Genomic DNA, 27,240 nt, shown 5'->3' with positions numbered 1-27,240 from the left:
TTTGAACCAAAACCAGTAAATAAATGACGTGTGACTTTTATACATCCATTTATCAATTAATCATAGCTATAATACGTATATTTTGTAACTCTTAACGGTTAAAATGTTTAGTTCAGTGTAATCACAGAGTGCAAACACCGAACTAAACATTTTATTTAATATACATACCTGTGTAACTATAAACAAGTTTGTGATAAATGAATCACCTCTCCGGTATCTGTAAGCTACTTGGGGATGTTTTTGGCTTCACATCAAAGAGAAGTGTGATTAGGGCAGGGGCAGAATCCGGATTTACCTCTTGAAATGGTACTTCAAAGGTCAAAGACTGGTACAAGCAAACCTCATCTTCTTTGCAGTAGTATACCTGAAATTGGTTTTACATGTTTTAAATTAGGCAGTGGCAAAAACTGAGTATTCAAAGGACCACTACAAGTGAATCCAAATCATCCTGTTCTTGTTTAATATTTAGCTCATACGTAACACGTTTCAAAGTCGTAGGCAAATTTAACTGTAAAATGCTCGAAAAGTGATGATAATTCACATAACATCGTCATAGCGAGGCACATAGACAACCACATTATCTGATCCTGTCATAGCATGCATTGCTTCTGTATATAACTATCCTTTTCATGAGCTGTTACTAACAATTGCTAATAATAAACATATATAGCAAGCCAGTGTCAATGACAAAGCACATGCTACAGAGGTCAAATTGTCATATGGCAAATTTGAAGCAACTGTTGCTTCATTTTGCTTGAAACATTGCCTGGTGTCTGCGTGAAACATAATAACCAGCTACAACCCTTCTATTCATAAAATAGGCGACAGATACACTAGCCTGTGGCTTAGCGAAGCAAATGCAAGCCAGAGACTTGACTAAATTAAAGACAAACTTCAAAGATACATTCTACAAATAACGGTACCTTGCAATAAACTCTGCCGGTGGATGTTGAAGCAGAAGATCTTCTGAAGTGTACTACTGCTGAACCTTCTGGGCTGAGATTTCCTTCCAAGGAATCAACCTCAGCTGCATCATCGGGATCAAAATCTATGCTAAATTTACTCTGCGCTTCCTGCATTTTGGTAAAGGCAGAAAATTCCATGAGGCAAATAAGCAAAGGGACATCATTGAGGTAGTAAATTCAACGGTAGGAAAAGACTGTTCCCTATTTTTATAATCAATTTATTCATGAAAGAAAGAAAGAGAACCTTTGAGAAATGGTACCCTTCAGGTACTGAGATGCTTAAGGTCAATGTACCCTCATTGGATGAACCACCATTAACCACAATAGTCTGTGAGTCAGCTCCAGAACGTCGTCTAAGGCGCTTCAAAGATCTGGATTTAAGTGGCGGCTGCACTCCTTTCAACTCCAGAGTAAGAACTTCAACTTCTGAATTGTTCAGGTCTAAGTATCTTATCACACTGTTATTCGTATCTGCTATGTATAATCTTCCTGAAAAAGATAACATAGAACAGAGTCAAACACAAGTTTCAGCTGTCACTTTTTCAAAAATGAATATTGAGATACATACAATTACTATTAGTTGAATAAAAATATGATGAATTCAATCCAGATTACTGATCAAAATTCAGTATGTATCACACAATGCAGCCCTAGATCTTTCTTTAGGTCTATCAAGAGTCGGATAAGAAAAATCATAAAACTGAACTAAAATCGAAAGTATGGTCTAACTCAAGACTTGGATCTCAGATCTGGAATACCATTACCATCGCAGGATACAATTTCTTGGTTCAACTTGTCAATGAGACTAAACAATTGAATACATCGTAAAAAGTATTAGTCAATCTTAAACAATTGATACTCAAGTGGTCAAAAGTGTTTATCATCCCAGCCTTTCTCCCAACTTTCTCCTCTTTGGCTTTTTCTGCTGTCAATACACAGTTTTCTCACTAACACACCAAAGAAGTGTAGGAAACGGTTGCCTTGTCTGACACCAATATTCTTTAGAGCATAAGTGGTACCATGCTCTGTCAAGAGATGTGATACGCCTTAGGTGCAGATTTTCATGCACCAAAATCCCAAGTATGCCCCTCCCTCCCTCCCACCCATCCACACAATTGCATCTGATCTTCGGACAAATGTGAAAGAGAGGAGCAGGTCAGTTAAGATTTGTTAATGCAGGAATGCACACTTCAGACGTGTCCAAGAAGAACTGAACATTGCCATAATTTGATTTCTTTCACAGAAAGAACTCTTCCCACAGAAGGATAGCACTTTAAACTTTCTTTCATCATAGCTTTTTACTCTTGTATTTCTCAAACCTGTTCTGAAAATGCTTTCTTGAGCCGAGGGTCTATTGGAAACAAGGTAGGGGTAAGGTATGTCTACACCCTACCCTCCCTAGACCCACTGGTGGGATCACACTGGTATGATGTCATTGTTGTTGTTGCTTTAACAGGAATTTCTGCTTGATCAATTATAAACGACATGCATAACTAGCACTCCTACAATTTCTTGCTGGTGCAGCTTAAGATGGGTTTACGAAAATTGAACGTGATAATGCTCCTGACTAAATTGAACTTGAAGGAAGGAGCAATTAGGTAATATGATCTGAACATATTGTAAATGACACAAGGAAAACAAGAATAGTGCTCTTCAAAACGAAAATGCAACATTTGTCAAAGTGCTATAATGCTATTTAAATCATGAGGTCAACTTTTTGAGGATATCGTGAAGAAAAAAAAACTTTTGAGGAGACTGCTAATTTCGTTGACGTCTCTCAAATTAATCGCAACACATAGAAGAGAGAGAGTACCATTTTCTGCTTCAATGATTCCAGATGGCTCTGAGAACTGCAGGAAAAAAAAAAAAAACAGAAAAGAGAATCACCAAAATTGAAAGTCAGAGATCCACTAATAGTAGAAACAAAGCAATTTTAGAATGACAGGTTTAAGAATCAAAAAGAATATTCTCCCTTTAACATGTAATGTGAAGCTTAATGGGACAAATCAGTAACTAGTATCCTACAGTATTTAACTTAAGAAAAAATGATATTCCCTTTTTTATAAGGTAAAATTGTGTTGATGTATGGTAGCAAGGAGTCTTTCAATATACAAGAAGTACACAAAGGTAGTTAATTAGGTTTGTACAATTCAAGGAACCATTTATGCTTTTTGTGAACTCTTGAAGCAAGTTTCAGGTCCAATAAGTGTAGATGATTGGTGCTCTTTGCAGAAATAGCAAAGTCAGTTTCTTATTGCATGTAGTTGGGGTGTCTTTTATCTCTTTATTCAACACATCCTCAACTGCTCAGCATTCACCACGCAGCCTCACCCCCTACCTCAACCACCCAAATTGAATACAGTAATGCACATACTTTCAAGTGAAGAGAGTTTCAGAGAACAATTAGCAGTACTGTAGTCTTAACGTTTTTACGAAGTATCAACTTGTTTCTTTCATAAAGTTACATATAAAAGTAGATTAAAAAGAAATTTGTTATGCAGGCAAAGAATCAAACAGAATGGCGCAAAAATTACCATCATTTTAATATCAAGGATTTGACGTCCATTCTCCTGTAACTACAGTTACGAGGATCCATCCAATAAATTAATAACTTGATTGGGTCATCCAAGAGGTAAGGCCTCCTCCTATCGACCCTAACTTTCATTATTGAGCTAAAGGAGTCCCCTAGCCCTTCAAGTTTACACGCTGATCCCTCTCTATTGTCACTATCATCAATATCAATCTCATCAAGAAGAAAACCTTTCGGCTTGTTATCCAGGAACTTGTTCAGAAATATCTACCAGTACAAGTAGCTTTTATTGATTGGCTACAGTGCTTACATTAGAAGAAAAAGCGCAAAGACCTTTCTAAATATGAGACTCTAACATCGATCAAGTTCATGCTTATCTTTTGTACAGAACATCTTAAAGCTTTTCCTGGCATCTAAAAACTCGGATACTTCATAAAATGTCCAAAAATTTCAGAAACCTAAGTGGACAGGTATCTGATACACTTATCCTTGCTGGAGTACCTAACGGCACTCTTAGGTCTTACTAAAGTGTTTCGATCATGTCAAACAATGCAATGGTCCATGACAAATTTCTTTTGTTTCTCCTTTTCCTTGCTCCTTATGCATTAGATACAAGTCCTCTTGAAAATAAACAAAGAAAAAGATGAGGAAAAAGAACAGATATATCAACATCTGTAGCCAAAGACAATAGCTCCACATGCTACTGCTGATTTGTATGAATTTTTTTTATTTTTTTAAATTTGTATGAAATCTAAGGCAGAAAAAGGGGTGAAAGGATGTTGCACTTGTACAAGGGCCTTATAACTTTTCTTTTTTAAGAAAACAAGGGTCTTATTACTAAAGAGGTTATTTACACATGCAACAACAAATTTAGCAAGATTAATATGCTAAAGATTTGCCAGAAGCCTATTATGTCCATCATTTTGGAGAAATGATATGGTCTATGTGGTGATACTAGTTACTCAATTCTATGCTAATGTTATCGAGTGTGTATGTAGACATAATATGTGCTTGGGTGCAATGAATGTCAATTAATGTAGCACTAGTATCCGGGACACAACATAAGTATGAAAAGATATATGAACTCTTTCCAACCTGAGCTGCAACTGCCGCTCCATCTTTAAAACCAGCTTGACCAACACCAGCTAATGTAGTCACCCTTCTACTAACTGGATCTAGTTTCTTAATCTGGCAAGTTAAACAAAAAAGGGAAGCTTCAACTTACTTAGAGATGTTTCTGTTACAGTACGAAAACAAGTAGTTCATTGTCGAAACATAAGTTACATAAAATAGATTCTTTGAACTTGAAACAGCAACTAGCAGCATATGAAATATCTCAATTCAATCTCACTGGCCGATTGAAAGAAGAAGCTCCACATATGCCATCTAAAAGCAGCATATGGACACAAACTTTTAAAACCTAATATTTCGCTGATGGTCTTCATATCTGCCTTTAGGCACCACAATTTCAGCAGATAAAAATTTATTTACACATCTCAATTTTGGGTTAAGCATACTTATCTTTATTGGCTTTCAATCGTAAATTTATTCAAAAGCAGGAAACCACGATCTACACTGTATGTTGTATCATTGTTGACATATGCTGTCACCTTGATATTAAGTGTAAGTCAAAATGCTATTTAACACTCCTATCAAGTGTTATCGACTAGTCGTTGCAACTAGATCTTTCACCGCCGGGTTTCAATCTCACCAAAGGCTCTTCCCTCTTCTATCTTCTCCTCCCCCACTTTTCACAGATCCACCCCATCCAAGAAGATTTTTTTAGACCAAAAAGGTGTGAGTTAATATGACGAGCTTTGGTCAAGTCCAAATAACTTGAAACAAGACTCTCCAGATTATGTATTAAAAAGAGGAGCAAGGGGTCTCAAGGGCCTATTTCTTCCTTCTTTCATTTGATGGACAATTGTTAATAAAACCATATGTGATTCATGCCAAAGCCCATCGAAGGATCTTATGATGAGGGTAGAGAGAGAGAAGGATAACAGTAATTTATATGGAGACAGGGAATGAAGAGTATGTTTTAACTATCGCACATACATTCATGTCTTCCTACCAATAACGAAACTAAGAATGCAGTTAGGCAACCAAATCTGATAATACCATCAATAATGCATTTAATGTTTCTTCCTTTAGAGGTCTCTCTTCTAGAAGCATATCTGTTTGGTCTTTTCCACTTGAATCATACGTTGATAATAGTAGAAAAATATATTAAAGTAGTGATTGAGAAGTTAGTTGACAAAGAAATATACATCATAGTTTAAATTAAGTTAATAAAGCAATTACGTTTCTTCTGAACTAGTTAAAGTAAAATAAGATAATATTACTAGGAGAAGTGTGTAAAACATCATAGATGTCAAAAAAAATTGTCACATATGGAGCAAATATTTACTGTCAAGAAGTTTGTTTTTTAAGTACCTTGTGATTATAAGAATCTGCAATATAAATTTGACCAGCCTTTCCACATAAAACACCTAATGGATGTTGAAGAAGAACTTCAGAGCCTATTCCGTCATGGTCTCCGAACTGCACCGGTAAATGTTTCTTTAGCAAGTTTTGTTCTGTCACAAATGTAACTTAAGCATACTAGAGAAATCAAAATCTCAAGTTTTGGCTTCAAACAGAAATACCCTAAACAAGTTTTCCGCCATAATTGGATCACCACCAGCCAGTAATCTTGAACCTCCAGTTCTTAGATCAACTGCCCGAATGGAGCTACTCTCACTATCAGCAATATATGCCTCCTTTAGATCTGAAAAAACAAGTAAATCAATTGGTTTCAAAGGGAAAAGTAAAAACAGTATACCAGTAAGTAAGAAAAATCTATTACTTGTTATAAAAAAATTACCGCGTGATAATGAAATCCCAGAAGGTTGTGCAAATGATGTGCTTGTCGAGCTTTCCCATGCCAAGAAAGAAGATACATAACAGTAGTAAGAATTTCAGCAAGTTCGTCTAAAGTGAGTGGAAAATGATATGAAATGTTCTCACAACTAGCACATATAAAGACAAGTCATACAATGAGAGAAGCTCAAAACTCAAAAATTAAGGGTACAAAGCTGGGTTCTTCTTTCTAAATTACATTAATTGTTTCCCTGTTTGCTTTTGATTGCAAGCCCCTGCTGATTCATGGAGATCAACTATTTTCACCATATGTTACTAAGAAGTTATAGCATAAGTAGCCAACAGAGAAAAATTAGCTAGAGCTAGTAAATTTTTTACTAGAAGGAGATCCAGAGCACATATCAAGACCAAAAAGGAGGTGTGTGTTCTTACTTAGAGAAAGATGTTTTTTGTACTCTTCACGTCTTAACATATAAGTTAGGTCATTGATAACATTGGAAGTCCAGAGGAAATTGGTTCCACATTTGTAATGGGAACTTTCAGAAAAATTTGAGGTTTAAATGCCAACCCAGCTAAATTCACATGTACTTTGACAACTAGTCCTATCTTTGCGTATACCACTCCAAAAGCTCATTCCATAAAACTCTTTCTGTTTCCAAAAAAAATGACAGAAATTTAGGAAAAGCCTACTCAGGCAATTCAAAAAGAAGAAACATATCCATGTGATCCTAGAAAGTGAATACACAGATAGGATTACAATGCATGTGCAAAGCAGTGAATAAAAAATCACGAATTTCTGTTCGATTTTGGTCTTTGTTTGTTAATCAGTGAAAGATCCAATTCTCAGTTGGCTTTCCCTCGCTCTAGATTAACATATGGATCTCTCTTTCTTTATCAAAAAGAGGAAAAGGTACCTTTTCTTCAAAAAGGCTTGGAAAGTAGTTTAAAATAGAAAACTCCTCAAAAGAAATCAGCTACACTTCATTCTCAAATAAACAACTAGCACAAATGATCAGCATTCTGCTGCAACTCCGCTTAACCTAACATACAGGCAGATACCAAAATATTACCTTGAACCATTCTGATTTCTCTCAAAACCATTCCCACTGAAAGCTCTTGTAACTCCATCTGATGTCTCGTGCAGCCAGATCTGATGCTGACCGGCCATTGCAATGTAAACAATTTCATTCCCAGGTTCAAAACAGACATCCCAGGGAGAGTTGAGAAGCTGCAAACATGACCAAAGATGTTCAGTTACAAAGAAAAAAGGATGATTGACCAGGCTGTATTTGAAACAGATCTAAGAGAAAGATTGGATTAGAGAACGAAACTACATCATCATGGGAATAAGCTTGAGCTAACTGGCACCAGTTTTATCACCAAGTTACTATTTATTTACAAGTTTCCAGACATCATAAATTTGATCCAATCTTGCCTGTGCAGTTCCAGTTCCTCCTCCTTCATAATCAGAACCTTTTGTTCCATTTCCAGCAAGGGTCCGCACTGTCTCATTCACAAAGTCAATGACCCTACAGATGTAAAACTCAATATGTTGTAAAACTGAAAGGTTCATTAAATTTTCCAGGCAAAGAACAAAGTGGTAATCTCATAAAAAACTATAAGCTCATCATGCGAACTAAAAAGGAAAATTGAAGGGACAACTTTCATCTGTAAAAAATACAAAAATTGGGAAACAGAATGTCTAACCTAATGTTATCAATGCTACAAGGAAATGGGGGAGGTATGTTCAATGCGGTAAAAAGTTTTTAGAATGACTTAATCACAGTAACTCTGATAATGGCTTGAATAACTATAAAATGGTTTCATCTAATGAGCAAACAGCATCAGACGCCTTTAGACTTCTCTCCTTAGAATCATATTCCAACATTTCGATGGACGATCAGAATCGTCTACACCTTTTAACCCATTAGATTAATGACTAACTGAAAATATTTAACAAGAAATATGTATTTGGTTCTTACTAACTGTTTGAAAGACATCTTTTGAATTTGAATAGAAACTGTAGGGCTGAAAAAGACAAATTTTTTGTACACCAGCAGAATAAAATGGAGTAAACTAAGGATTTTCATTAATGCGTAGAACGAGTGAGTAGCTAATACATGAAATAGTGAACCTGTTGCCTTACAATTCTCACAATAAACAGCAAAACCTAGTGAAGCCATAGTTTCCCACATACCAATGGTTAACCACTTGGTATCTTTTTGGGTGGGCTACAGACAGATTAGTCAAAACCAAACTTATAATTAAATGAAAAGGAGTATCGCATTAAAAAGTACAGAATCAAAAAGATAGGTATGGTTATCAACATGTAAAGTTACAAAAAATTGAATTATTTAGATTCTTCCATCGTAATCTTCAGTTGAAGAATACTGATTCCAACTGTTTTTCTTTTGACAGGCGATGTTGAGTGAGAGTTTTATTTTGAAGCTCCAAAACATTCGGTCTAAATGATCAATGAATTTTATCACAAGTATCAAGAACTCAGATACATCTGAAAATCAAATTTAGCATATGATATGGAAACAATGATGTTCTCCATTCAGACTACCTTTCGCCAACTACTTTATCACCCTGTATTCTACTACGAAATATAAAATATGTAACTCATATCAACATAACAACTCCATGTATTATCAAACTATTTCATGTAAACTGAGACAGGATACCATTATAGCGCAAAAATTTCCCATTTTAAGAAAGACAAAAACACATTTTAAATCCATCACAAAAGTCCAGTTTTTTATCTTATAATCACCGAGGAGCAAAAACTTCTTCATGCAAACAAAAATAATGAGATTAGATTCCAATATACCCTTTGGTCAATCCAAGTTTTTCCCCGTAATAACGAGCATAAATAAACCCACAACGTCAATTTTATCCTCCTTAACCTCTCCAAGATGAAGGCATAAGCATCTAATGGGAGGAAAATATGCATGGAAATGGAGAATCCATAAAATAAATAATAGATGAGACAGTCATTTGTATGAGAAGTAAAAACATATATGTCTAGCCCAATAACAGACATGCCTTGCCTCTTCTGCCAGTACCTTAAAGCATGGTTTTCAGTATCTGCCACATATAAGAGGTTTTTCTTCGCATTGTAAGCCAAACCCTGTACAAGATAATAAGATGTACGATCTGAGATCTTTACAAATGGGAAAAAGTGAGCAATCCAGCTTTTTAAGAGAACAAAAAAGTTACGACAATTACCTGCGGCCGATTGAATGTGGCATCATCAAAGTTACCGTCACGAAGACCCTCTGCTCCTGTGCTTCCAACTTGGACTAGAAAATTTCCTTCTAGATCAGTTACTACCTGTCCACATGTGAAACTTGTCCGGGATTACTAATTCTACCATTCAGCTCACAAGGAGAAAGTAGAAAAGAGGAAGGCAACTAACAATAGTATAATCATAAGGGTAATGCAGGTCACTCAGACAGTACGGGACATGCAGGAAAGTTCTGATTATGGGAAAAAGTATCAGAAGAAAATCAGGGCCTCATTTGTGAGACTGGGATGGAGTAAGAAAGGAAGTGTACTGTAACAGAATGAAAAATTGAAAATATTTCCTAGAAGAGAGCAAAGAAGAACCAGAACGTATATAGAGGGAAACACAATTTCCTAATCAACTTCTGAGTCCCCCACAAAGAATGAACAAGTTCTGTAAGAAAAGCAGAAGCGTAAAAACAAAATCTAAAGCAGTTAAACACATAACGTGCAAACCCTTCCTTATCCTCCCCTAGCATTTTTTCTATCTTCCTCGTGAATTTTCATTCTAACATATTCTTTCCCATTTAATGCTTGTTTCCTGTGCAAATTTCAGGTTTTCCATTTTCAATTGTTTCCCCAGATGATGTATGCCAGAAACTGTTATTTCTCTAGCAGGGAGAGAGTAGGTTTCAGCACTCTGCATCATATCACTAGGGTACAGGACAGCCCTAGCAGCGTCCAATCTTAATTCTTTGTTCTTCTATCACCAAATTTGGATAAAGAGGAGACTGCTAAATCTCTCAACCTTATTTTTTATATTCCAGTTGGACATCACCCAAATTTCCAAACTACCATTACTATACACTTACTTTAGCAATATTATCCCTTGCCTTCTCAACTAAATGTATAAAGATTGATCTTATCTTCGCATAGCCCTAAACTTTTCATCATACTTTCCTCTTTTAATTTTCTGTAGCTTCCTCTTGTAAATATTTTACAGCATTTGTTGCTGATATCAATGTACTACCTTTAAATATTAAAAAAGATATTCCTCTTTAAATTCTCATTTCCAACAGTAATTACAGAATTGGAAACTCCTGCAATCCGAGTGTTAGAAATAACTCGCTTTATTAATTATCATCAATGCATTTTGAACTTCAAATTTGATATTGTTCAATAACCCCATGGTCAGTTCATAACTCCAAAAAAGCAGCATACCCCAAAAAGGGTAATCATAACAACTTGATGCTACAGACACCAACCACTTTCTGCAGTTCATGCATTTGAAAATTCTCAAACTAATAAAATAACCATACAGAGAGAAAAACATAGAGGAGAGATAGGAAGAACCTACTATTCGGTTATGATTGCTGTCTGAAATAAATAGCCGGTTGTTGAGGATATCAACTGCCAGCTTACCAGGGAACTTTAAAGGAGATGTTAATAAGCGGGGATCATTATCTTTCTCCAAGCGCAAGGGGATGGGTGTGCTATCCAAGAGCTTCTTCCTATCATAGAACAGAAGAGCAGCCTCGACTAAATAATCAAGATCCTACAAGCCAAAGAAAAAAACATCGAAATGACAGCTAGTTCTTGTCAATAATTTTCACCACCAATTGCCGGAGACCACATTGATTAGAAAGAAATATGAAAGAGGCTATTTGCAATAATCAAACAACAAAAGAAACTCTCTGTTCTCATCTGAAAGAAGTTTCAAGGCATAAAATAGCTAGAGAAGATAGGGAAAACGGAGAAACTCCAATATGTAGCTGCCATAAGAATGTCTTCCATGAAGTTGCACATTAGAAAACAGGAGATTTGAAGAGAGTGAAACGCAGCATGTTATCTCAGAAGTTTTCTTTCACAATGCACTTTGAAAGGCATTCAAGAATTGAGAGTATTATATCAGTTGTCAAGTTAATAAGTGAACCATTTTCCATCTTCTCATCAGGAATGCGTTAGATAATTCCAGTATATACACTACTATTGCATGAAACAAAAGAAAAAGGAAATCCATAAGAAACCTTTCTATGACCTTCACCAGCTACTTGTGCCAAGAGTTTGCCATTTGGCCCGACAAGAGCAAATGTTGGCCATGAATTCACACCTAATTCCCGCCATAAATTCATTTCTCCATCATTAACAACCTGATCATTCAAAAGAATCAATTAATTAAAAATCCATTGCTTGCTATAAAATACAACATATAATCCCTCAATCCTAAGACTAACCCTCTAAGGGATTGTACTAAATGGAAGAGCAGAGAATTTTTTTTAGAAAAAGGAAATGAGTAGACTAGAAAGATAGAAACAATTAAAAATTAAAGCTGATATTTTGACATGATATCAATGTCAAATTTCAAATTACCCAATTCACCAGAATTTCAAACCTGAATTATAAACTTCAGGTATAAACAAGAGCTTCAATTGGAAAAATGAAATAAATAAATTGTTAGACAATCCTTAATAATTAACAATGAATTAGCATGTACTCCCTGCTGCAGAGTTTATGGAGTCCCCGAGGCTCAGAAGGTGCCTTTGGATTAGAAAATGGAGGAAAGGATGGGAGAGGTTGCCAAGACAATGTACAACAATTAGAAAGGCAATCTTAACATAGCCAAGCATGGTGTAGATAGCAGCGCTGATTCTATCTTAATCTACCAAAAAGGAGTAATATATAACCTAATATAGGTGAAGTGGTTTCTTGGCAGAGAAGAGGTTCTAAAAGGCTCTTGACTAATATATGTGTCAACATCATTTAGAAGAATCAATATTCCTAATTTAGACGTGATTGCCATTTTTGAAATGTTACAGAAGGCAAACTAAAACTCTACCACTGATTCATTTGGTTGAATTAGCTTGCAACTTAGAGTACTTTATAAGCATATCCTAGCTAAAGTTTGTGCAAGTTGGTTATTAGGATCTCATGGTCAGCAATCATTTTACAATTCATCTGGTATCCTTTATGTTCTAGTTAGAAGAAACACATTCTTGCGCCCACCGGAGAAGGTACCAAAAGTACCAACTGAAAACCCAGGTTTTCCAATAATAAGCAGAATGAGGATGCTTTAAATTTTGTGCGCGTTAATGTTGTTTCCAAATGTTCGTGTCATTTCTTCCATCTCAAAAACAAATTAATTTCCATCTAAAAAAATGTTCATGTCATTTCTTGGGCATCTAATAGATTCAAGACCCAAGCAGGTAGATTGTGCTAATTGGGAAGAATTATCACACATAAAATCAGTAATACTCCAGCTCATGAATAAGTACTTACTGGATGAGTAATTCCATAGCGTAATACAGCACTGCGGATGGCTTCAAGGTCCTTCTCATTATCAAACTTTGCCGAATGCACCCCCACAACCACAAACTGCAAAACTAATGTTTGATGAATCAGCTACTGCGATTTAGAAGTGTGTATGCAAACCTTCAGAGGTATCTGTGGATAAGAAATACTAAATTGATAACAAATATTAGCTTCTTCTCCTGTTTTTTGGATAAGCAATATTGGCTTCCTCTTAAAAATCCTAGAGGTGAATATAGATCAAACAACTGGATGACACTCGTGACCATACTCCGTCAGCTCAAACCCAGTATGCAGATCTGATTATGAAAGGGGCATGAAAAGAACAATTATCTTCTGTTCATTTCACACGTATGAGACTAGCAATTATTTGAGGTCGTGCTATCTTTATTAGTTTCAGGTTCTTTATTTCTTTGTGTATTATGCATGTCCTATATTGGTTTGACCCGTCAGTATTAACTCAGAAAGTTAATAAATTAGCCCAATTAAAAGCTAAAAGCTACTAAATCTCCTTCTTCTTTGACAGCACTTGCAATCTGCAAAACTCATTTCATGCCTATTCTCAGACTAGTGTGGGTGTGCCCGGGCTGAACCCGGGCCCAATAATCATAGCTAAGGTGGTAAAGTTTTTTTTTTGTCCTTCAGAGTTGCTTAGCCGTTAATTAAATAAAGTTGATTGGAACATTTGAGGGATAAAGCATCTATAAAAGATCATAATGAACCGTGGGATAATTGATCAAAGATAATTAGAAGTCAGTTGGTGATTTAGAACTTTTGACTTTGTAATCAAAATGTCACTATTTGCATGATCAAAATGGATATTCTTTCTTCACCCTTTTTTTGTAACAAAAGAACTTACTATATCCGGAAGAATTCTCTTGAAGTCAATTTGAGTTATAACATATTAATGTTTAATACAACCAAATTTATCCAAAACTAATTTAAACTTGATTAACCAATTTTTTTGCAAATGTAATATTTTAGTATATCAAGACAAATATAAAGATTTTAAGTTATAATACTTCTATTATGAAATTCACTATTTAATATCACCTTAGTGAAAAAATATAATCAGTCCACATAAAGTTGTGCGCAGATATATCGATATGGTGATAATTAAAAGACTTAATTTAATTACTAATCTAACTTAATAAAGATAAAATTACATTTAAAAACTACAAAAAAATTTACATTAAGAAAATTACCAAAATAATATTGCAAACGTATTCCTAAATTGATCATACTAAGAATTATTGTAAAGTTGTTTTCTCTTAAAGTTTTTTTTCTTCTTATTTTTATTGAAATTGTTTTCACAAAGTCCTTTTGTGAGGTTGAAATGCACATTTAGTTAGCACAAAGTCATGTTATTCAAGTAATATGACAAACGCGGGTTTCAAAATCAAAGCTAACTCAAGATTTTAGAAAATGTTTCCTTCTGTAAATAGGAAATGATTTTTTTCCTTCAGTTTAAACAATTTTTGAAATTGTTTTTCAATTTTTTTTTATAAGGTAAATTGTATTGATCAAAAGGGAGAAAACTCCCGTATACAAGAAGTATACCAAAAAGTAGAGAATTTACATCAGAACATGATTCTCTACAAATGACGCCCAATTTTCTATACAAGTAGGGGCTATATGAGTGCATCAAAAAGCGATCAAAGATAAGAGACTATTCTTAAGATGTGAAAAAGGAGATTCAATTCCCTCAAAAGCTCTCCTATTTCTCTTCCCCCAAACTATCCACATGAGAGCTAACGGGGCGAACTTCCACGCCTTTAGCTTTCTTCTTCTACGGAAACCCATCCGGCTATATAACATTTCCTTTACAGTGCATGGCATCACCCATTGAACACCAAAAAGATTCAGGATTGCCCTCCACAAACCCGAGGACACAGGGCAATGCAACAAAAGATGATCAACTTCTTCCCCTGAGCTTTTACACATGTAGCACCAACTAACAAGTATAATTCCTCTCTTTCGTAGATTTTCAGCAGTCAAGATCACTCCCCTCGCTGCTAGCCATGCAAAAAAGCACACCTTCGTGGGCGCCTTAGGAATCCAGATCGAAGAGTATGGAAAAGTGGCCTCCTCTCTCACTAACATACTCTGTTAAAAGGACTTTAAGGTGAATAAACCATCGCCACGTAACCCCCATCTCCAAGAATCACAAGATGGATGGGGCATGTCTTGCCTATATAGCAGTGCCAACAAATCTTGGAGCTCCGCAATCTCTCAATCTTGCATGTTCCTTCTAAATGAGAGGTCTCATACTACCCCCCTTCATGCTCCTTGCGAATCTGTTGAACCATCAATTCCTTCTGGTTTGAAACTCTGAAGACGTGGGGGAAAGAGACCCTCAAAGTATCCTCTCCACACCACCTATGATTCCAAAGGCTGATTCTCCTTCCATCTCCCACCTTGTAAGTGATGTTGCCATTGAAGGCTTCCCAATTCTTCATGATGCTCCTCCACATGCCACACCCGAAAGGTGCTGTGATCGCCTTGGTCCTCCAACCCCCTCCCGTGGAATCGTATTTTTCTACTATGACCTCCCTCCATAGAGCATGCTCTTCTACCCCGAATCTCCACGGCCACTTCCCCAACAAAGCTCTGTTGAATACCCTAAGATCTTTTACTCCAAGTCCACCCCACTTCTTTGGGAAAGTGACTATCTGTCAATTCACTAGATGAAACTTTTTAGTTCCATCCGCCGCATCCCAAAGAAAATTACTTTGAAGCTGCTCCAGTTTTTCTGCGATGCTCACAGGAGCTTGCAACAGGGACAAGTAATAGGTGGGCATACTCGATAAAGTGCTTTTAATAAACACTTCCTTACCGCCTTTTGACAAGTACCGTTTCTACCAGCCTGCTAATCTTTTTTCAACCCTTTCGATCACTGGATTCCAAACCGTAGTATCCTTATGCAAAGCACCCAATGGGAGACCTAGGTAATTAGTGGGAAGAGAGCCTACCTTACATCTGAGAACATAAGACAAAGCATCGATGTTAGCAACCTCACCCACCGGAAAAATCTCACACTTACGGAGGTTGATTTTGAGCCCTGATACTATCTGAAACCACTGCAGGACCTGCTTCAGGTAGGTCAACTGATCCATATCGGCATCACAGAAAAACAGGGTGTCGTCCGCAAAAAGCAAATGAGAGACTCTTCGGGCACTGGACGCCTCGATCGGAGCTGAGAATCCTCGCAAGAAGCCTCCGCCCGCCGCACGATCCAACATTTTACTCAGAGCATCCATCACTAGAATGAATAGCATGAGGGATAGGGGGTCACCTTGCCTGAGACTCCTGGAGCTGCCAAAGAAACCACACGGGCTACCATTAACCAGGACAGAGAATCTGACTGAAGAAATGCAGAACTTGATCCATCCCCTCCATCTTACCCCAAACCCCATCCGCATCATAATGAAATCCAGGAACTCCCAATTGACATGATCGAAAGCCTTCTCAAGGACCAGCTTGCATAGTAAGCCGGGTTCTCTATTTTTCCTTCTGGAGTCTACAAGTTCATTTGCTACCAAAGCAGCGTCCAGGATCTGCCTACCTTCCACAAATGCATTCTGGGAGGACGAAACAAACACGTCAAGAACCTTCTTGAGTCTAATGGATAGCACTTTAGAAATAATCTTGTAAATGCTCCCCACGAGACTAATAGGCTTGTAGTCTCTGATACAAGATGCATCTTCTTTCTTAGGCACAATAGTAATAAAAGAAGCATTGATACTTCTCTCGAAAACACCATTCACGTGAAAGTATTCAATAGCTTCCATCCACTCCCCCTTAATGGTGTCCCAGCAGAGCTGGAAGAAGGCCAAGGAGAAACCATCGGGCCCGGGGGCCTTATCACCAGCACAACAGAACACAGCCTCGTACACCTCCTCCTCCTCGAAAGCCCTTTCTAGCCACTCACTGTCTCCCTCCCCTATGTGGTTGAACTTTATTCCCCCCAAAGTAGGCCTCCAAGTAGCTTCCTTTTTGTATAAGTTCTCATAAAACCCCACTATCGCCCATTTTACCTCCTCCTCTCCCTCAATCCTCACCCCATCCATAACTAAGGACTCTATGAAGTTTCTCCTTCGATTTGCAACCGCAACCCTGTGGAAAAACTTGGTATTCGAATCCCCCTCCTTTAACCAGAGCGCCCTCGATTTTTGCCGCCAACTAGTCTCCTGAACTATTGCTAACTCGACTATTTCCCTCTTAACCTTCCCCACTCTTGCTTTCTCAGATTCATCTAACTCCCTCGCCCCTTCCCCTCTCTCTAATTCCCCCAATTCATGCATAAGCTCCCTCATTTTAACCTCTACCCTCCCAAAAACCTCCTTATTCCACCTAATAATATCTCCCTTGAGCAGTTTAAGTTTCTTTGAAAGACGGAATGAAGGTGTCCCTGATACCCCCGTAGTTTGTCCACCATTCTTTTACTTTGTCACCAAATCCTGGCACTTTCAACCACATGTTCTCGAATCGGAAAGGAGCATGCACCCCACTCCCTCTGCATCCATCTAGCAAAATAGGCAAATGATCCGAAGTCAGCCTAGGTAAAGGAATCTGCAGCACATTCGGCACCAGCTCATCCCAGGAGGACGATATCAGAAATCTATCAAGTCTAGACCTTGAATTGGAATCCTCCGCCCTGGCCCAAGTAAACCTTTCCCCTGACAGAGGAAGGTCAACGAGAAAGTGATCATTGATGAAGTCAGAGAACTCCTCCATGGCCCTCGAAATAAGACTACACCCTAATCTCTGCTCCGGGAATCTAATAATGTTAAAGTCTCCCCCTAGAACCCATGGAATGTCCCATTCCCCTATAACATTAGCCAGTTCCTCCCAGAAAGATACCTTGGATCCTTCTCCTTCCAGTCCGTACACTCCCCCAAATCCCCACTCCATCCCACTCACTCTATCTTTGACAAGAGCTGCTAAAGAAAAAACTCCCTTCTTAATCTCCTTTACCTCCAAGCTTCTATCATCCTACATAAGAAGAATGCCCCCGGAACTTCCCGCTGCTGGGACCCAGTCATATTTTACCCAACTACCCCCCAGAAACTCCTCACAATCGCATCCGATAAAACTTTCATTTTGGTCTCCTGAAAACAAACTAGGTTGGCACCCCACTCTCTAACTCCCGCTTTGATGATGGCCCTTTTGTTTGGATCATTCATCCCCCTCACATTCCATGAAAGAATCTTAACTTCCATAAGTAACAATATCACGCTTTTTCCCACCCCCCCAGCCGAGCTCCCTTCCTCCCCGTCACATACCCGGCCCCTTCTCTTGTACACTACTACATCCCCTAAATTATTTTGCTTAACACCTTAACCCAACACCCTCCCTGCACCATCATAAAAAGACCGTTGCTCAATCTCCTTCAACGGTTCTAGCACCCTATCTTCCTTCCCTTCAAAAGAAACACCTAAAAACTTCCCAAAGTTTAATAGTTTATCCTCCATCCAGAAGGACATATCCCCCCTCCAATCCGTGACGAAATTGGACATGCGTCTTCTATATGTACCATTTCCTTGCACCTACCGGAGAAATACAAGACCATAGCATTGCTAGCAATAGGAACTTTAGGTGTCGGAAGGATCTCACCATTTCCTTGAGAGGCACCAACCTCTGAGAATAACACCCAGCTGCTATAGGAATGTCCAGAAACGCCAGCAGTGTAGCGTGAAGGAAGAGAGCATGGAACCCTTGACGGCATATTAACTGAAATTGTTGGTTCGGCAGTAACATCAATTGGGGCATGCGCAACAATTTCCCCAGAAGAAGAAGGAGCTTGAAGTGTAACCTCAGCACAGCTAAGCACAGGAGAAGGTGAGGGGGCCGTGGAATAACACCACCAGCTTTAGCCGGTGCTGCCCCTGAAGCAGCGCCCATCGAAGAGGGGCGCTTGACACTAGAGCTCGGTGAAGAAATACCACTGTGTGAAGCACCATTGGCAGCAGAAGAAGGAGCGATTGTTCCCATATGCTTAGGAGCCTTATCAGGCGCAGCTTGAAATAATTTGGGCCCCTTAGGATCAATTCTAATAGAATTGGGAAAAGTTGTCGGGCCCATGTATGGAGGCCCAGGCCTATACTTGCTGAAAACTTGCCCGGCCCTATGATAATTAAAAGAGGACTGGCCCATTCTGCCTTTTCAGCCCGTATCACTAACCCAGGGGCATTCACGTCTTTTCCTCATGATAAGATTTTGTCTTCTTCTCCCAAATTCAAACCCCCCGTCTCTTCTCGATCTAACTTCTGATTCCTGCTTAGCCCACTGATCCGGTGAGCCCTCCCGTCCCTTCAGAGACTGATTTCCCCTCCCATCTCTTCTATTTGACCTTCCCTTTTCTTCCGCCAGTATCACAGGCATAAAGATAGGGCGAAATTCAGGGCTCAACCAAACCCTACAACTCAAGTAGCCATCTTCCACCACGGTGGCTACAGGGATTCTGCACCCTTTCCTCACCACAATCCTCACTCGCGAGAGGTCGTGAAGGCTGCAAGTGACATCAATAAAAACTCCACAGGTTTCCCCAATCTTCTTGAATAGGTCAAGACACCAAAGATGCTCCGGGAGACCCACCATGTTGACCACCAATGTTTCGCCAGTGAAACGAGGGTCGAGACACCAATCGTGCTCCACCCATCTATCTAGGTTTAAGAAGTTCCCATCGAACCACTTGTTTCCTCTGACAAGAATTTCTGAAGCTTGAGACTCGTCGACAAATCGAAAGAGATATTGTGTGTCCCCCAGTTGCGATATTTTTAGCCCGTTCTTGACGTTCCATGCCTCTGCTGCCCAGTTCCTAACAACCTCTGGAGAACCAACCCATTTGGAGAAAGATCCGATCAGACAAGATTCCAAGAAACCCTTGCGCCTAAGAGTGTGCTCCTCGAAGGCGAGAAGTGCGGCTCCTGCCCTACGTCAAGCTTTCGATGGCATCTTCCCCCAAGTTCTAGGGCTGACCAAGAGGCAGCTTTGAAGAAAGACATGTTTTTCAGATTTCTAGATTATAGGGAGAAATAGTAACTTCTCTCTGTAGAATCCATCATATTCTAAAAGCGGTTGTCCCAAAAGCCTCGCGAAGAGGCTGACTGAAGAAGAATTTTTTTTAATTTTTATAAATATAATCCAACTCAAAGGCACAAAATTTGTTCCAAAACTTTCTCCATAATACATATTATATTAAAATGTGAATGTTTGTTTTTTAAGGATCTTCTAGCATGTTACTTTGAAATTGATTATGACTTCATATTGTTCTTATTTTTTCTTGGGATGGTCGACGGCAATATATATTTTCTTTTTTTGAAACATATCCTTTCATAATAAAAAAAATTAACTAATTTTGCAAGTACGATGGGCATGAGTTTGTGCATATTTTGCGCCTCCAATTCTATGCGTTTCGCTCCCTCAACTCTTGTGGTATCTTTATGGTACTTCACAGTCGGTTAAACTTTCTCATATGAAATCTAATTTAAATTAATTTGATTCAGATTTTTTATTTTTCATGAATACTCCTAGTCATAAGATCCTTCTCAACTCGTCACATTACATTTTTAAAAATTTGTATGTTCAAGCAAAAACTAAAACGATTTCTTTTTTTTTGGGACAAATACCTAATTTCTTAATATTTTCTCTAATATGAACTTCAAATATTATATGAGTTCTCTTCAAATATTTTTTTTTTCATTATTTCAAATCATGTCGTTTAAACGATTTTGTTCGTAACAATATAGTCTAACCTTGAGATGGTTATCATAAACTCATAAATTTTGATAATATTCTACTGTTCTCCCAACTATTTTATAATTAAAAAAGTAAGCTTTCATTTTTTCATGTCATTTTACTACTACTATTTTACTGTTCAATCTTTGCTGCAGTGCTCTTATTGTAGGTTTACAAACAAAAAAAATTATGGATGGGCTAATTTTTGAATCTATTATTTTCTTAAAATTGTGGGTTTATACATATTATTTATTGCAATTTTATTGATTTTTTACACATTAATTTAGGTTTCGTAAACGAAATACACCGTACTGAGAAAAGGTGGGACACGCGCCCTTCTTTTAAGATACATGTGAATGCAGCGTTGTATCCTAACAGTGTGCCCAGCCTTAAATTCCACCTAAACCCTTTGGTCAACCAATAGAAATCCTTTATTTTATTGTTATTACAAATATACCCTTCTTGACCCGAAAATATCCGGATGCAGCTCTATATGCAACCGGAGGCAGCTCTCATTGTCGCTTATTAAAAGTAGGAATGATCAAATTGTTGTAGAAAGAACAACATTTCAATAAAGCTGAGACTGAAACCCTAAAGGTGAAAGGGTGAAAGACAATCTTACAGGCATATCTTTATATTTTCTTTCCAGAAACTCCAGATCTGGCAGTACATGCATACAGTTAATGCAGCAGTAAGTCCAGAAGTCCAAAAGAACCACTTTTCCTTTCAAATCCTGCGCAAACATAGAAATGTTTCAGGGAACAGGTGCATATAATAGCATAGATATATCACCTAGAACTCCTCCTTTTTCCATTTCCTGGTAAATATATGCAACTTAGAAACATACCTCCACAAGGAACAATAAGATTAAAAGTACTATTCAGCAGAATAAATATTTTCAAATTCATAATGGTATAATAGGTACTCATGGTTGTCTCACAACTGCCTAAGCCTTGAGGGGCGAGGTCAGAGTTATCCGGTACATGTGTTGGTAGGAGGTAGTAGGTACCCAGTGGAATAGTCGAGGTGCGCACGAGCTGGCCCGGATACTACCGTTAGAAAAAAGGTATTCATGGTTGTCACCAAAAGCTTTTTGTAACCAATGCCCTTGTCAGAAGATCCTTAACATTACCTCAAAAGGATAATATGGCAATCCATTAAAATATAACAACATATTGCGAAACAACACTATTATTATATTTGGGAGGAATTTCTCTCCAAGTTTCAAGAATTTTATGTACACTTGTAGTCAATAGAAAACGTCATTTAGACAATTTCAAAACTGATAGCAGTAGATACCCCAAAGTTTCCAGAAGAATTTTTGCATCAAGACTGGAGAATGACAAAAGACCATAAATATGCACAAAAGAAAAATAAGTCATAAGAAAAAGAAATAAATTTGCCAGAAGAAGCAGAATTTAAAGAGGAATTATGTATTTACCCTGCGTAGCTGAAGGGGGGCTGTATTCAGCCAATCAAGTTTAGATGGGAACTCGGGCACAATAGCCGTAGATTTCCTAACAAAATGCAGAATATTAAACATGATAAAATGAGTCAAGAATCCACGAACAATTAAAGAGAAGTATATCAAGATGCAAGGACTCACAAGATGCCAGAATACATGCAACATAAATGAAAGTAATTTCATAATGTAAGAAATTTGCAAACTTAAATTATGCTTCAAAATACATAAAACCCTCTATTTACCTGGCGTCCACATCAGAAATATAGTCTACAAATTGTTGAATCCTCTGTGAACGGGATGCATCTGCAGTGGCAATAGACAACAAAAAATAATCTCCTTCCATTATCTATCGCAAGAAAGAAAAGGAAAAAAAAGAAAAAAGAAGTAGCCATTCATATACAGAATGGATAGAAGCCATATTGGAAATGCTCAAAAATAAGAGAAAAGATAGTGACATTGAGAGAAGTTTTCTACAGCAAGAAGAATGGAAGAATGAAAATAAAGAGAAGATAACAAATATTTCATCGTAAGAGGAAGACCTTCTTTCTGTTCAAAAGGAGGACTGTCTGTGCCAAATAACAAGTTCCAGATAGCTTTTGGAGATGCATACTGCATTGCCTGCATGGGAACAGCAAAGCTTGCAAAGATGAACAAAGTAAATTATAAGGAAGCCTTCGCTTTCTTTCTCCTACACTCTGCTTAAAGTTTTATACCTTCCAGTTTGTAATGGTGAAGAGGAGACAGGATGCAGCAATTCCTAAACTTCCATATCTTACAACATCGCGTCTGGTAACCTGCACCCTGTCAACAAATTATTTCTGCAACCTCACGACAACATATACCAAATGCCCTAAATGGCTGTCTCGTAAAGCATCATGAAATGGACCCTTTTTGGGGACAAAAGTATCCCACTTTGCAAACAAGAGAATTTCATTTGTATGAGCGTTATTCATGTGACCCTACATGCAGCAAAATAAAGCATGTAACTCAGTGATTATACATCAGGTTAAAATAGGCTGATAAGGATATTGCCAGTATGCACTGTTCTTAGCAATTTGACTTACTCCAGGTAAAGTTTAAGAAAAGGATCTCAGAACGGGGGAAAAGGGAAAGAGAAAAAGAAAATAAAAATGATGAAGCTAAAAATGAATACAGCAATTTGAGGTATTAGATATGAAAAGTGGCCATGATGACAAAGACGATCTAATTTAGATGATCAAGATATTGAATCGCTCTTACCCTCCAACTGAAGATACGGCACCACTAGTTGGATAATTATCCAACGCTGCAATACTCTCTGTCCTATTGGATTCAGGGGAAGAGACAGCTAAATCAATAATGGATTGGGATTCCTGCACCATCACATCTGCAATGTTTGTCATCATTAGATTCATTATATAGTAAGCATAGAAAGGAAACCACTATTAACCACAAAGGATATGCTAGAGAAACATCAGAACAGCAGCTTTCCATCAACTAAGTAAAAGACAATAGTGTGCAGCTAAAACATACATCTTAAGGGAGCAGAGAACAGGAAATCCTTCAATAAATAATTGAGTCATTACAAGAAATAGCTTATTCGCAAGTTTTTTCAGAAGTGACACACAAGAGCTTCAGTATTCTACATTTGTCAATGTTACATGAAAAGGGCAGTTCTTAACATGTTGGTGAACTACATACTATGGCTACCAGAGCCACCACCATTGAGGATATCTTCAAGTGATATATTGCTTATCTCCTTTCTGATGAGTGTTGGCTCCGCTGCTTTTAGAGTATCTTCTGACAGTGTTGTCGTCACAGCGATACATCTGCAAGTAGGTCAACATACTTAAGAATGTAGAAGAAATGGAATCAAAATGGCCACTAAAACGAGAACCAACGAGGGAACATTAGAATGATCTTGATACGACTCATTGATTCAGTTGACAAATGCAACAAATGAAGAGGAAAGTTCAAGTACGGTTGGTGTTACCTTTTTTGAGAGAAGGGTAATTATATTAAGAAAAATCAGCACCAAGACAGTGCTTAATATTTACAAGTTGAGCAAAAAACAAAAAAGGAACCCCTTTCTATTCTTATAGGGATTCTAATAGGAGTAGGGTCAGGGTTACCAACAAGTTTGAATGAATGTATATAGTCCAACTATATAAATAAAAAGAAAAGGCACTCAATTGCCAATACCTCATTTTCGCAGCTTTGGCAGCTTGTACTCCAGCTAATGCATCTTCAATCACAATACACTGTCAACATATAGGATTATGATAATGTCTACCAAGATCGACAAAAAGAATGCTTATCTACTTAACACATCAAGACTTCATCAGCCTCGGATGATGAACCTTCAGCAATTCATAATGCACCATCATTATTTTATAAGGAAAATGATGTATCCAAAATTAGAAAAACTGTTCTCACTGACAGAACGTTTGACAATTAAGCATCTCTTTCTGTCCAGAAATTTAATTTTCAACGTACAAAATAATAACATACTTATCAAGTTTCTCATTATCTTTTTTGCTTATATTGTGTTTTCCAGCAAGCTTCATCTGATTACAGGCATAACTGGATAACAATGTAGGGAAGTCTCACTTAAACAAAATGTGAATGCAGACATCGGTAATATCTTAAGCGACTAGAAGTTTCTCGTCAGGTTATCATCACATACTACCCAGAGCTAAGTGTCTAAAAATATTGTGATGGGTGGTAGCAAAACAGCATTGCACATTCTGGAAACTACCTCACTAGTGGGAACATCAAGAATCCGTGATGCAGCCAAGAAAATATCAGGAGCAGGCTTCAAATTTTCAAAAGCATCAGCAGATACAATTGCATCAAACCTGTCAATGAAAGAAACAGGAAATGAGGTCACATATAAATAAAAAGATAATTGAGGATAAAGGCGAGGGAGCTTTCAATTATTTCACTGCAAATCAACCATTCTCATCACAAGTGTACACTTTCACTTTTAAACCACGATAAAGTACTATGTTCTTCCAAACTATGTTACCAACCAACTCATAGATCATGTGTTTGCATACATACAAATGCATGTACACTACTATGTGCCCAGATATAAACTCCTAAATGCAGACAACCAAGAAATTAGTACTAACAGACAAGTCGAACTTATGAAGCAATTTTAAAGTTAATCATGATATAGAACAATAAAATAGTCACAGAAATCTCTACATCCGAAGATCCAAGCATATTAACCTTTTTGGAGTCTGAGCTCTTGATTCCTTTACTAAAAGATTCATTATCTCAACAAACAAGTTTATGTCCAGCAAAGTCCACAACAGCAGTTATACTCACAAAGCCAAGTGTCACATGAATAGATATCAGGTAGCATGCTGCAATAAAATATATCTATACTGATAATTTCAAATAAAATGAAGTTCTCACCATATGTTCATTCAGTATAATGCAGTGTCTCTTGTATGCTGGTTATAGAAGAAATGAGAGGCTACTATTCACAGTTAAAGCGCATTACGTTAACTCACATCGTTATTGGTAAACCTGCCGCAGCCAAGTTTGCATCAACTTTAATCCTATCAGCACTAGATGCAACAGCAACTTTGAGACCATTGCTTTTACACTGTTGTACCATATCACCAAAATCCAAATTAATGAAAAGCAGTAAAGAAGAAAGAGAAAGAACCTAGAGCCAAGTTGCAACATAGGTCCATACCTGAGAGACAAGTTCATAAGCACCAGGGAAACCTATGCCAGAATTCGGTTTTGCGTACTACAAATGATTGTCAATTTTGGGGTCAGTTACTATGTCTAAAAGGAAAGTGCTTTAAGAGTAGATATTCTTAACCTTATAAAAAAAAGTAGATATTTTTAAATATATGAGAATTTCAATCACCTTTGATAAATATATCTCAAAAAACCTCTTCTTTGCAGCGTTGGGATCAAATCCTTCAACACCCTTGGCAGAAGCAACACCACCTAAGAAGTATGCTTCACCTGATTTATTTCGAGGACAATGGAAAAAGAAAAAGAGAAGAGGTTATTGACAAAAGATGGCAAAGCAAACAAGGTGTCACACACTGCTTTCCTAAAGGATAGTAACATTACATCAACTTTTTTATGTGTATGTTACTTGGGGGTCGAAAAACGAGTAACTGGAAAATAAAAAAGTTTAGCCGGTGTATTTGGATCCAATGGAAATTAACTTGATAATGCTTCACACCAACAAGTTCTGACAGAGAACAAGAATGACTTTGTAACGCAAGTGTTAGAGATGAAGCTTCACAAAAATCAAATACTCAAATGAGGTAGATGAAGGTGCTCTTGTCTCTTACATAACAAAGTTCCCCGGAGAGAACTTAATCATTACTTCACCAAAGTCATTGGCTTGGCTTTAAAGAAAATGACCAATCGCTGAGATAAGGATATAATGAGGCAATCTGACAATAGCATTGAACAATTGCTTTCTGCACAGAGATTTATCAACTTAAAAGTGAGGGACTAATGCTTTGTGCTTTAACCTGACTTAAGACATGATATCCAAAGCAGATAAGGAAGTCAACAAAAACACCCAAAATCGTCTCTCTTCTTGTTGGGGTCGGCTAATTGTTTCCAGACATATGAAAAAAACAATATGATGAACTCCACCAGTACCCTGAATTAGTACACCATAGAACCCAAATAAATGAAAATAATGCAATAATCCCAATAAAGAGAGCTTGAAAGAAGAAGAATTTTACCCATGCCCATGAAAGGCACAAAGTCATCAACGGTAACTTGAACACCCATTTCAGCAAATACATCCACAGCCGCTCTTCTTGAAGGTTCTTCACTATTGCAAAGCACTCCATCCATATCAAACAATACCGCCGAAACTTTCCCCCATAGACTACCCTTTTCTGATACGATCTTCTCATCCAATTTCTGGCAAGCATTCACCTTTAAACTCATCTTTCTTGATTCCAACTCCAAGATTCTGAAGGGTATTGGACGAAATTGAAACGAAAATTTGGATCTTAAGTTGAAAAGTGCAGTGTGTTTGGGTGTTCCGCGAGTGCAAGTGGATACTGGAGAGGGTGTAAGCCTTAACGCCATTTTCTGGCCTTTGGTAAGCCTTTGGTGATGTTTCAACTAAAACGTTAAATAAAACTTATTTGGTTGTTTAATGGGTG

General features: G+C 37.5%; 1 protein-coding gene across 2 annotated transcripts; it reads right to left on the bottom strand.

Annotated features, from left to right (window-relative positions):
• LOC107775778 (protein SUPPRESSOR OF QUENCHING 1, chloroplastic) lies at positions 1-27,240 on the bottom strand. 2 transcript variants are annotated; one of them, XM_075238557.1, is made up of 29 exons: positions 26,809-27,176; positions 26,590-26,723; positions 25,965-26,065; positions 25,785-25,841; positions 25,597-25,691; positions 24,834-24,933; positions 24,278-24,336; positions 23,777-23,904; positions 23,336-23,462; positions 22,810-22,897; positions 22,636-22,714; positions 22,339-22,399; positions 22,073-22,148; positions 21,254-21,364; positions 12,862-12,957; positions 11,613-11,735; positions 10,943-11,140; positions 9,589-9,693; positions 9,426-9,490; positions 7,793-7,886; positions 7,428-7,585; positions 6,362-6,411; positions 6,144-6,265; positions 5,932-6,039; positions 4,591-4,683; positions 2,779-2,815; positions 1,210-1,454; positions 924-1,073; positions 1-364 (listed from the first exon to the last, which is right to left on the bottom strand). In XM_075238557.1, coding segments are annotated over exons 5-29 (2,637 nt in total). In that variant the 5' UTR covers positions 25,599-25,691; positions 25,785-25,841; positions 25,965-26,065; positions 26,590-26,723; positions 26,809-27,176; the 3' UTR covers positions 1-202. The 2 variants fall into 2 exon arrangements, with proteins under 2 accessions (XP_075094658.1, XP_016451041.1); XM_016595555.2 differs by lacking the exon at positions 26,590-26,723 and having other exon boundaries at positions 26,809-27,240.

This window comes from Nicotiana tabacum, chromosome 19 (genome assembly GCF_000715075.1).
Source record: "Nicotiana tabacum cultivar K326 chromosome 19, ASM71507v2, whole genome shotgun sequence".
Classification (NCBI taxonomy): domain Eukaryota; kingdom Viridiplantae; phylum Streptophyta; class Magnoliopsida; order Solanales; family Solanaceae; genus Nicotiana; species Nicotiana tabacum.
The sequence above is the reverse complement of the archived record's forward strand: the minus strand, read 5'-3'. Positions and strand labels throughout refer to the sequence as shown.

Bases quoted from the DNA above. Each gene is read 5' to 3' on its own strand.
- LOC107775778 (XM_016595555.2), bottom strand. From the start codon at position 27,163: ATGGCGTTAAGGCTTACACCCTCTCCAGTATCCACTTGCACTCGCGGA. The intron at 22,400-22,635 runs GTCTTCCTCTTA...TTGCCACTGCAG, and splicing joins TCCTTTTGAACAGAAAGAAG to ATGCATCCCGTTCACAGAGG. The intron at 365-923 runs GTACCGTTATTT...AACCAATTTCAG, and splicing joins CCGGCAGAGTTTATTGCAAG to GTATACTACTGCAAAGAAGA.